The sequence below is a fragment of the Nesoenas mayeri genome, assembly GCF_963082525.1.
Source record: "Nesoenas mayeri genome assembly, chromosome: 7".
Classification (NCBI taxonomy): domain Eukaryota; kingdom Metazoa; phylum Chordata; class Aves; order Columbiformes; family Columbidae; genus Nesoenas; species Nesoenas mayeri.
Genome location: NC_137551.1, coordinates 1,307,057 through 1,319,284, shown reverse-complemented (window position 1 = coordinate 1,319,284; position 12,228 = coordinate 1,307,057). Strand labels below are relative to the sequence as shown.

The following is a 12,228-nucleotide window of genomic DNA, read 5'->3' as shown; positions in this document are numbered from 1 at the left end:
GTCAGCCTTACTTGTAGCTGTTGATCTGACTCGTAATTTGAAACTGATAAAGCCAAGCTCAAGTATTGTAAAAAGTGTAATAGAAGAGTGGAAAGAAAGGGTGCTGTGTGTTTGAGGGCACCTTAAAAAGCTTGTGGCATCAGAGACTTTGCCTTCCTTATTCTTTCAACCTGTGTTGTTGTTCTTTCAGAAGCGATGCTGGTGACTGACAGCACTGAGCTTGCTGTCTTTTGCTGGGGTACCAGGGATAGAGAAGAGGATGCCAGCTGTGATCTTACCAGGTGTACGTGGTCATCCTCTGTCGTGCTTCTCGCTATCCCTGCCACCCTCACTGTTTTATTCCATTCCCTTGCTGGTCCTGCCTGCATTTGCCCAGGAGCAAATACAAGGTGAGTTCCAGCTGTGACTGAAAGCAACCGCCACTCAGGTTCATCTTCTTCAAGCCGAGGTCCTTGAGCGCTGGCCTGTCTGTCTGCGCCCACGTGCTGGTGCCTAAACTGGGCCGTGGTGGAGGCGAGTGGGAGGGAGCATGAGGAATGGGCTCGTCTGCTGCCAAGGCAGGGCTGGGTGCCTCCGAGCTGGTCGTGACAGGCAGCTGTCTCACCTATTTTTAGCAATTCGCTGGCGATGGAGAGAGCGGTGATGGAATAAATTCTCCCCGGCAGCTGATTGCGGTGTCCTTACACAGAATCGCAGACAGGGGCTGAAAGGACCTCTGGAGATCGTCCAGTGCAACCCACCTGCTAATGCAGGGTCACCAGAGCGCATCACACAGGGTCACGTCCAGGTGGGTTTGAATGTCTGCAGACAATTGGGCTGTGGATTTTAATCACTTTTGGTTAATTTATTAACCAAAGTATTAAAGTTTCAGCCAATTAATTTAGTTGAATATGTTTGAGCTGAGTATGAGACTGTAAGACTGTATTTGCAGTCCCTGGAGGTTGCCTATGAATGTTGTGTCCCAGCTTGCTTTTGCATTTCAATATAAAGTCTGAAGTTTTAAGTGGCTTTTAAACCTTAAATGTCTCCAGATGTTTATGTCCAGGGAGAACGGTAACCCCAGTCAACTGAAGGGCACATCTGTCAGGCAGGACTCCTGTCCTGTTTCTTGCTGGGTGACAATGTCCTTGCTAACTCCGGAGTGTGCCATTTTTTGTTAGATCCCCTACATTTCCTTCCGAGACTAAATAGCATCTGATAGCCAAGTCCTTGTCTACTGCCTTCAGGATTAGAATGACTGAGCGTTGTTATCTCTGGCACAGAGCTTTGTGATTTTTAGCACGCTGTTCTGCTTCTCTCGAGGAAGAAAACTTTCAAGTGAGAGATTGTGATTTCTCTCAGTGGCAGAGCTGCTGCAGTGCTGTGTTGTGCCAGTGCCTGGTGTAAGTCCCAGGATTCCCCGTGGATGTACATCGCGTGGTTGCGTGCATTTGGCTTTCCCAAAGGACAATTTGCTCAGGGAGAATTTAGTGCTGAGCAGCCCTCTGTGGTAGCCAGGTGGTTTTCTTCAGGGATGATGAACCCAATCTTATGCTTGATTGTTGGCTTTCTCTATGGGTTAAGAGAAGAAATTACTGAGTAGGTGGGAAATACGGCCTTTGCCTCAAGTTTAATTTACGGAGGGAAGAAAAAAGCCTGAAGGGATTGGGAAGTGTGGCAGCCACAGAGAGAGACCGGCAGCTCATCCTGGCACACGGTGAAGGGAGCCTTTGTATTTTCATTTCCCTTTTGTGCAGAAGCTGTAGCAACACGTCCACCATTGGAAAGTCAGTCTCATCAAAAAAGGAGGTGGAGAGTCTCCCTTGCTCATGGCCGTCCAGCAAGGTGGGTATTCCTGGAGCCGTGAGGTTTTTCCAGCCGTACGCTGCCATCTGCGTTGAAAGACGCCTTTATGTGGGTGCACTATGGAAGACGCAGCTGTTGGAAGCTGAGGATTTCAACAGAGCGTGGTTGTGCAGGGTGTAAAATACAGGGAGTTGTAGGTGTGTGTAGGGGGCAGATCCTTCCGTGGTTAATTCAGTGAGTAGCTGGGGCTGTGGCCGGGACGTGAGGAATAGCAGGTACTATTTGAAACCTTGCTTGAGAAGTAGACTACAAATTGAGAAGTAGGATTGTGCTTTCTGAGAAGTAGACTACAAATTCTGCTTTTATTCTCATAGGTAATTTTACTTGCGTGCTTGGATGGTGATGTAACTGTAGAGCGAAGTTAATCACCTGGATAAACTAGAGGTGGGGAAAGCCGCCTGTAATCAGCCTGCATTGGGATCGCTGTAGCCAGCTGGCTTGACAGTGTGATGGATTGAAAAGGACCGTGTAGGATTTGCTGGAAATGTTTGATTTTGAATTTCATCTATTCTTCCCTGGCTTGCTAGCTGCCAGTCAAGCATTACAGGAGTAAATCCTTACCGATACAGCTATTCTCTGGCATGTTTAATATGGATTAGTTTGGTTACGTAGATAAGCAATCAATTTTTCTGCTGCTTTTCTGTCCCTGGGACCTTTTCCCAAGAGATTCTCTCAGAGCTACTTAAGACCGGTGTCCTGCTTACACATGGTTTTCCTCGGCAGCGCTGCTGGTGCAGCCTCAGCTGGCAACGGCGTCTTCCAGTGACCTGCACACCAGCCAAACCCGCAGCCCTGCGAGGATGTGCCCGGGCTGATTAAACTTGCAGGGAAGGCTTCAGGAGACGTGCCAGCCTGGGCTTCGTGCTCAGAGACACATCAGCCGCCTGGCTCTTCGGAGGGAATTAATTTCTTTATCTGAAGGTGCTTGTGGAGGACTCGGGTTTGGAGCCTGTCTCTGAAAGTTTGGTTCAATTGGTGTCTTAATGGTGGTGCTTTGCTATAAAACTTACAAAAACATATTGGTGAATAAAGGCTCAGGACCATTTCAGAAAGGAAAGGCTGGTGTGTTAGACTCCATTTGGCGTGAAAAGGTATGATGAGTACTGCTGTGAAAAATGCAGCTGTGATTCGTGCTAAGATGTTTAATGTTTACAGGTATAACCAAATGATGCACGGACTCTAAACTTGGAAAAGGGAAAGGTGGTGAAGTTCTATGTAAAAAGTTAGGAAGTTATATTGATAGAGCGAACTAACATTTTAAGGGCTAAGCAACTATATAATAAGGGCCTACTAACAAGCTAACATTTTAAACCACATAATTAATATCTAGTTTAGAGCTGTATGTAACTAATTGTGCTTAAAAAAAAGCAGGACTTCATTAAATGCCAAGATATGAAGTTTTACAGCACCAGCTGCAACCTTGAGGAGACAAGATAGCCGAGATTTACAGCAAAAAGGAGGCACCAGTCTGGTTCCAGTTGGTTTGGTAGCTTGGGTTCCAGCCAGTTCCTCCTAATGAGCCAAAGGTAAAAAGTCCACTGTGACGAAGCTGAAGGAGCTTCATCCAAAGACTCCCAAAGACCCCTCCTCAAATTCACCGAGTGGCACTGCACAGGCGCAACAGGGGAAGAACTGATTATCTGAGAATCATTTTAATCAGAAGCGAGGAAAGGTTATGAATATGTATAGGCGTTCCTGGGGTCATTATGAATATGTAATACCATACTGTATTTAAGCACGCTTCTTATTGTTAAAAGTGTGTGTGTTGGGCGGAGTGAATCCCCCGCGCACCCAGCGCTGTTTTGCTTATGCTCTAATGAACACGTGTTTAAGGAATACAAGGAATTGGATTAGACGTTGTTTATCCATAGAAAAAGCGTAAGTTATTTATTTCACTGCTCTTCACCAAGCATTGTGTGTTTTATTAAATCAAACCCTTGCGATGCAGTTGTACTCTGTCCCAACGTGGGCTATAACCTTGGAACTGCTTTAACCTGGCCGTGGTGCTGCGGGTTCTTGCGTTTCAGAGCAATGCTGGAGTCTCGGTGGTTGTTCAAGTGCTTTTGGTACCTTGCTGCAGTAGTTCTTGCAACATGAACAGAAGTTAATTTGCTTTTGTCGTGATTTACTGTGTGTTCTTTGGGAGTTTATTCTATCATAGCGAAGTTCTTTCTTCCCACCAGTGCTGTGGAAGGATTTGAGTTCTTTATCTATCCTGTGCTATAGCTGTTAGTGAATTATTGGATGCTGGTAAGCAGTGAGTTGTCTTTTATTCCGATAGCATTTAAATTAAGGAGCACCTAACCTTATTTCTACTCCTTGGGAGATGATGTGCTGAGATTGCTGCAGACTGTGTATTGCTGAGGAGACAGGCACAGCCTCTTCTCTGTTAATTTCATGCACCACATCTGTTTTCCAGGAAGCTGGTAGGATGAAATGCGTGTAGCCTTTTGCTTATGGCTTGGAAGACTTAAAAAACCCTTGTTTTTTGTTTTCAGCCTTGTTTGAATGAGCTGCAAATGACCGCGTTCATAGTTATGGGGAGTACCGAAGTACCAGCCTTTATCTGGCTAATGAGTGGCCCCCATCCTCTGTGATGAGTCCAAAATACATCATCAGGAATACAAAGTAAAGGCAGCTTTGCTTAAGTTGCAGGCGGGCTGGGATGTTTGTGCTGTCAAGTGCTTTAGAAAGAGAAATGATTTAGTCAAACTGTTTGCTTTGTTGCTTGTGACATGTTAACGTTTCTTTAGAGATTATAATTGCACTGCTGTTAGTGTGGTCTGAGCTCTGTCTGGTTATAAACCGCTTTACAAGTGAGGCGTAGGAAAGCCATAGCATTGTTTGGCTTATGGACTTAGCCTGCTCTTTATTTAACTGCCCTGTTGCCAGTTGCAACTCTGCAAGTTGCTCACAGCTTAGACAGACTGATTTTGGGTATTGAGTGTTGGTCTATAAACAGTGTCGCTGAAGATCTTTGTAACCGAACAAGGGAAAAAGGGTCCTGTGCTCTGCCAGAGTTGTATTTCCAACTTGAGGATAAACAACTCCAGTTCTTGTGGTCACAAATCCTACAGCACCAGAGTTTAGAGGAGTCATTGGTGGGAGAGGGAAATAAAACAGGTTGTCACCTGCTGGAGATAGGAAATAAATCAGCTGAGCTGAAACAAAAAGTCTGTTCTTTCTGCGTCCTGCAGTGCTGATGGTAAAACACATTTTTATCACTTGCTATCAATCTTTTTTAGGGGAGCGGGGGTGGAATTTAGCGCTAGAGGAGGTATGGTGAGCCCTTCCTGATGTTTCTTGTATGTTTAATTTTGGGAGAGGGTACAATAATTCCCTGAGTGACTCGCTTCAGTGTTCTTGGTCTGGAAAAGTTTACTGTGATTATTAGATCAGGTTTTGGGGCATGGGGGTGGAAATTTGATCGTACACAGCAGGGAAAAGCACACAGCACTCCGAGAAGACTGATCGCTTCTTCGCTTTTGCCTTGTGGTCCTCCGCTCTGAACCGTAACAAGCGTCTCCTTCAAGGATTGCTTTGCAGGGCCATCTTTGTAGCCTTAGCATCACTTTTAACAATTCCCTCCATCTGTGTTTTCTTTTCCCTTGAACAGGGCCTACGCGGAAGACTCGTCCTCTGTCAAACACGATGCGAGGGCAGAGCCGAGCGAGAAGGTGAAGCATGAGGAGGAGGAGGAGGGCAGCGGCGCTGAGGGCGGAAAGGCCGTCGCATCGGGCAACGAGGAGGCTCAGCAGGAGGGGAAGAAGAAGAAGCGTTCTGGGTTCAGGGACCGTAAGGTACAGAACTGGGGTGTGTTACACCCGCAGCTGCCACACTGCAGCGGGAACAAAAAGGAGAACACTTGCACAATGTTTAATTCAGATTGTGGTACCGTGTGTGTCTGGCTTTTGCACTGTGCTTGTGGATATTTCTAAGGACCTGAACCTGTTTTCTTGGCATGCGGCTTTGAGTTTCTTCAACTTATTTATTTGGAAAGCGCAGCACGCTGATGCTCTGAAACAGAGACCTGTGTTCCCATCTGTGGTTGGATGTCCAAGAAGTGGCTCGCTGACAAATTAAGGCTCCTGCCTCGATGGCTGTGAGGATGGGCCGTGCGAAGTAGGGAATCGGTGCGAAAGCTTTAAAACCACCTAGGGCAGCCAGCACGTGTGTGTTGGAGGCCATCCCGGAAACATACAGAGTGTGGAGGATGAACAAAGGATGTGTGGAAGTGAGGGTTATAAGAAAGGTGTAGTTTAATTTTTTCTTTAATTATTCCATGGAAATCTAGTTGTTGAAATACAGCCTCACTTCCTATTTGTGGTTAGTTGTGTCTCTCGATGCCTATGCCTATTTAATTCTCACATCAGACACATTTTCAAGAGGAGTAATGAACTATATTGTCAGCTCGTGACCTGCTTTCAGTGCTGGGTAATCCTGAGAGCTTTGGGCTCCTTGACAACTAGTTTGGGACTCTTTGTAATCTCTGTTGTGACAAGCTGTATGATTTGGGCTGATTGAGCATCCTGTAAGTGAGAGCTGGCAGACAGCAGGGTTTTATTTTTTAAACCTGTCTGCACGTCAGTTTCATTGGGCTGTGTTTGATGATTTAATATCTTTGCAGTGCCAAAGAGGGGAATGGGAGTATATGCTCTTCACTCTTCCTTTCTCTACGATTTGCTTCTGATAATTATTTTCAAGTCTGTGTTCTGGAGGCTGCATCTCATTAGCTGTTAAATTGTGGATGGTTGTATATAGTGGCTTAACAGCTTTTCATAAAAAATTAAGAGCTGTTTTGTTTGAAATTGCTGAATCACATTCTGTTCTTGATTAGAGCAGATAACACAACTTGAAATTTCAAGTTCCTTGCCATATTTGGGGCTCCAAACCCTCCCTGTTGTGACGTGCTGGTGGTAGCTCGGTGAAGTGATGTTGGGAGATGTTATGCTGAGATACTCAGAATTGTCCAGGACTATGGGTTCTTGGCTTCTGCTAATTTTCCTGGCAACTGGGTGCCAGGTGCTCTGACAGCTTCAGCAAGGTTTCGACTCTTGCCAGTACCACTCAAGACAAGCGGGTTATTTTTTCCAGCGTCAGCAGATGGAGGCAGGTTGCCAAGAGCTAAGAAATGATCCACCTTCCTCCACGCTCTTCTTTTTTGAACGAGAACACTTGTTGATACAGGAGATGTAATGATGGATTTTTGACTTACGTGGCTTGGTCGCTTCTGGCTGGGGAAGCCAGAGAAGGTTTGTTTGCAACTCTTATTTCAGTTGTTAGGAGACGTGCCTGCACCGACCAACTCTTTCCTTCCCATACTAGGCAGGGAGGAACGTGGCCACGTTTTCCAAGCCAGAGGCGAGCCAGGCGTGGGACGGTGCCCGAGAGGTCCGGTGGGGACAGTGCGCAGCCTGAATCCCGGCTCAGCCCATGGCATGACAAAACGTACCTTCTGTGCCCTGAAAGCCAGCGTTGCTGTTGCTCCGTTTAATTCAGGATGTAACCGGTGTTCTCCTAGGTGCCAGGTTCCGTGTTTGAGTGTGAGCGGCCCTGTTGTGGGTTGGGGTTTGGGCAGTGGTTGCCCCAGTGACTCATCTCAGGAGGTACGTTGGAACGTTTCCAGCTCGGATGGCAGAGGAAGGTGTGCCCGAGCCAGGATGTGCTGATCTCCATATCACTTATGTATCACCCAGGGGTTTTCTGACTCTTCTACATGATTAAAAAAACCCACACAACCAAGGCAAACAAACAAAAAACCCCACAGTAAAACACCTCTCCAACTCTTCCCATAATTAATTGAAAACAGTGTGGGGTTTTCCATGAGGAAAAAAAAACCAAAATGAAGCTCAATCAAAAGTGTTTAACACTTGTTTGTTATCCGATGTTGCTTTTAATGAAGCTGATGATTAGTGGTGAAACAATAAATTAGGCGTGACATGGCTATTTTGGGCAGTGATTCAGCCGAGAGGAAGTTGAAATACAAATCACTTGGCACCTGCTGGGGCTGGGACGGCGTGTGGCTGGTTCCAGGGCACGTGTTGCCTCGCAGTCTGTGCAATGTATATGTCCTGCCTGCATATGGGAGGAAAGGAAGAGATTGTTTGAATGCTTTTGCAGTTGGAAAGCTAATGAGCGGTAACACATGATGTGGGTGGGCTGACATGTTATTTAATTAGCTAAAAAGAGTTTGCATGTGGCATTAGGGCTGCTTTGTGAAGACTCGCTTGCCGTGGTTGCTGGCTGCTGCAGGTACGCTCCCTTTGGAGTGCTAGTTGTGCCAAGACTTCATTTTAGTGTACATTGCAGTAGAAAACCCAAAGAAATTAATTAATTGCCCTGCTAAGATGTGTGTGGTGGAGCTGGACTGCCAGAGCTCCTGTTCTGCTGCACGTCAGGGAGGCCCCGGTGATGCTGTGGAATTGAACCGAGATGTTCATTTTGAGCTTTATTTTCATGTCTGCAGCAGGATTTCATTTAATGAACATTGACTGTCTCAACAGCAAGATTACTTGTTTGTCTTTCTACTCCCATCCCTACTCTATTAATAAATGCCAAAAAGGGGACTCTTCCCTTTTGGGTCACAAAAAGGGAGGCCCCCGATTACATGAGACTGCAGTTGTGAAGGCAGGATGTGCATTTTTGGCTGGGATCCGCTGCCCCCAGGGCTGGTGCGTAGTGGGGGAAGGCAGCCGGCTGCCTGCATACCTTGCCAGGACAAGTGTTTTGGAGTATTTCATAGGGAAGAGGTCATGGGAGGAGAGACTTGTCAGGGATGATTTTGCCTCCAGATCGTTTAGAAGCAGCGTAATAAAAACCCCTCACAAATGGTGGTGTGTCCACCCCAATACATACACCCCTGCTTTTATCGCTGCATTTGTACAGAGATTTTAGGGCACCCAAATTGCCCACTTTGTGCTCGAATAAGCGAGCTGTTCCTGTTTTAGGGTCTCAGCTGTTCCCTTCTTCATCTGGCTTCACGTTGAATGCAGTCTCAAAGCTGAAAAGGATGGGTTGCGGCATATTTGTGAGGTTTTGCCAGCTGATTAGATCATGTTGGCAAAAATGAGGTAATTGCGAGTTCAGCTGCGGGCAAAAGGGGAGAAGTGTTGGCTGCGCTTGCTGGATTCTCCTGGGGAAGATTGAGGAAGAAGTGACTTTGGCTGTGATGAGAACAGCCCGTGAGATACTAAACAAGCCTTTTAGATGGGACTTTTTTGGTCTAGATTGTGAGTTATTCAAGACCGTTGTTCCTCATAATTTTTAAGGAGTGTATTTGTCCTGAAGATTGTGGGGTTTGCGTATGTCACAGCTAATTGCTGCAACTCAGAATGTTGCAAATAATTAAACCATTAGCTTCCCACAAAACCTCGAGGAGATGCACATGATGATTTTCCCTTCTGAAACTCAAATCGCTTAACAGGTAACACCTATTTCTTACACTGCAATGGGGATAGAGGGGCTGCTTTGAGCTTTCATGGGGATAGCAGGTCAGCTTGGCTCTTTGGCCAGACGTGGCCAACTGCATCAGGAGCTGGTGGTCATTAACATCCTTCACTTCCCGCTTTGCTGTCTGATGCTGCTCTGAGACCGGAGGCAACTCTCCACCTGCTGCACCCTTGGGTCCCGTCTTTGCAAGGGTGTTCAGCTGCTTTTATTGGAGGAATGGAATCCCAAATCCACTTTTATACTTCTCATGAAGCCACAGACAGTATGGGGACAAACGTCTGGGTTTGCAGACGTTTGGGGCTCTTGTGCTGCGCACTGAGACACGAGGTGTTTTTTAGCCTGTTATGTGGCTTTTCGAGCCATGTATTTAAAATTGCATCTTCATGAGTGCTTGAGGAAGCTTTAAATTTCGCAGTATGCATGGATAGAAGGCAGGATGGCTAAAAGCAATAAAACAATTGCTTTTGATCCAATGCCCTTATCTTTGTAGGACTTGGTGGACTGAAGCAATAAAAATGAGGCAAAGCTTGATTCGAGGTGCAAAGGCTCATAAGAAAATGAAGGAGCGACAAAAGTTTTCCTCTGTGCAGGAAAGAGGGAGCTGGTTGTGGTGGTTGATGCAAGGACAGTTCTGTGTTCCCTATGGGCTTGATTGTAAAAGAAGCGATGACAACACAAAGAAGAGTAGGGGAAATGCTTGAAATGATGTCAAAGCCGTATGAGTGAGACCTTCTGTTTGTCCCCTGGTCACATTTACTGGAGATGGGAGATAGAACAAGGGTAGAGAGGCTCTGCTTTTAGCCAGCTACTTTACCTAAGCCTGGGTTGGGGAATTAAAAGCCTTTGGCTTCTTTTATTAGAAATAAGAGAAATTAGAGAGGGTGTTTTCTTTCTGATAAACATCAGGGTGGAGAAGTTGTTGAAGGACAAGGCTGGAACAAGACCAAAGCCATAAATGATCTACAGATGCCTTGGCACTACCCTTGATCTTGCCTGTTCTCTTCCAGCAGGTCTCTTTTCCCTTCCTCCTGTGGCCCTTGGCCAGAGTACTGAAGGTTTCAAGCACATTATGGGCTGCTAAACATGGTGGATAATGCAGGAATAAAAAGCTGAACTACAAAGGGAAGTTTTCTTCTCTAATCCATAATGAAGTGTAGGTCTTTGTGCCTTTTTCCTCCCTTGCGGCTCTACATTGGGATTTCTGTTTATAAAAGCTTGCTGTTCTTTGATAAATTCTAGCTGTGTGTTGGGGAAAACAGTTTTAGGTACAAAATAATCACTCCTGGCGGAGTTAACAAGTGGCAGATTGGGAAGCAGTGGACTGAGTAAAGAATGTTGGCAAAACTCTGCATAAACATGATAGAAAAGAGGAAAAAATGATGTTGGGTGACTGAGCAACCAGCTGCGGCTCCAGATAATTTGTTCCAAGACTCTGCTTGAAAGTCAAGGTCTCTCCCAGCTCTCCAAGGCTTTTACTTCGTTTATTAATCGGACCTTCAACACTGTGGTTAAAACGTTGAACTGCTTTAGATTCACAGATGTGATACTGGTGCTTTTTGTGTTCCTGTTTAAAAGCGCCTTCAGGGATGTTGTTAATTTGTTTTGTTCCCTTGCCACCATGAACAGTCAAAACTTCTGAGTAGCAAAGACTCTTTGTGTTTGTTCTTCTTAACCCTGGGCCATCAGGAGCTGATATTTCGAATTTTCCTGGTAGGCTAAGGATAGGGGGGATTTGGACCCATTCAGCATTATTTCTTACAAATGTCGCTGCACACAACTTTGTTTCTAAACATTTCAGAGGACTAAGGGGCTTGTGGAGGTGTTGGGGAGGAACCACGCACATCTAATGCCCGTTGAATTTCATTTCCAGGTGATGGAATACGAGAACAGGATCAGAGCCTACTCCACGCCCGACAAGATCTTCAGATACTTCGCCACTTTGAAAGTCATAAATGAGCACGGCGAGTCGGAGGTTTTCATGACACCGCAGGATTTCGTGAGATCAATAACACCTAATGAAAAACAACCAGAGCGTAAGTGATGTGTCTCTAGCAATTGGAAAAACTGCTGCGGCCAAGGGGAATTAACTCTTCAGTCTCTGCTTACCTGATCTTTAAATTTCCCATCAAACAGTCGCATTGATGGGTATCCTCATTATGTTGAGAGCTATGGCACAAAATTGGGGGTGCTGGTTAGGCTGCTGCCACAGCCAAAATGAAGTGATGTTGGTTGGGGTACGCTGCTTGTTTTTCCTGGTCCAGAAAGCTGTGTCCTGAGCGTTTAGGAAGAGGTTGGTTTTTGGAGGGTGGCAGGAGGATTTTACCCATCTTCTGTGTCAGAGGAGATTTGTGTTTTGGATGAGATGTGGGAAATGGGGTTTCTTGGTCTCCCATAGTGTGTCTCAAAGAATGAAACAAGCTGTTGTCAAGTTACAACTCCTCTCTACAGGCATTAATGAGGAACCCCAGCCCCCAAATGTTAACTTATTGAGAGTGGGGTTTACGTGAAACTGTGTTTTGATATCTTAGTGACAGCTGCTGAACAAATACCATGTACATGCATGCTTAGAAAACAACAGTATGAAGCGTACGCAGCAGGGAAGACAAAATAATCCTGGCATTAGTGTTAAAAGCATGTTGGTGAATTGATATTTAGGTTTTCATCAAGTCCTGAAAATGGCTGTGGTTTTCATACGAATTACGTGGTTCTATTTGCAGTGAAGAAGTAGTTTGAGCAATAAGCAGAAGATAGTATTCATAGATAAGATGGTAACATAAAGTTTCAGCATCTATCTAAAGCTCCTTGAATCTGATAATTTGAAAAGCAGCAACACGTGGTTGAGGGCAAGTCTTCCCGTGTCAGTCATTATTTTTGTCAGCCAGCTTAAAAATAGAGAACATCTTATGTTTAATTTCAACATGTATCATTCTCTTT

General features: G+C 45.5%; 1 protein-coding gene across 2 annotated transcripts in view; it reads left to right on the top strand.

Moving 5' to 3' along the window:
• Nucleotides 1-12,228, top strand: part of MICU1 (mitochondrial calcium uptake 1) — a 94,363-nt gene that overhangs the window by 20,507 nt on the left and 61,628 nt on the right. For both annotated transcript variants that reach the window (XM_080348043.1, XM_080348042.1), the window contains 2 exons: nucleotides 5,462-5,645; nucleotides 11,165-11,327. In XM_080348043.1, coding sequence (XP_080204169.1) covers nucleotides 5,462-5,645; nucleotides 11,165-11,327 — 347 coding nt within the window. The remainder of the gene's footprint in view (nucleotides 1-5,461; nucleotides 5,646-11,164; nucleotides 11,328-12,228) is intronic.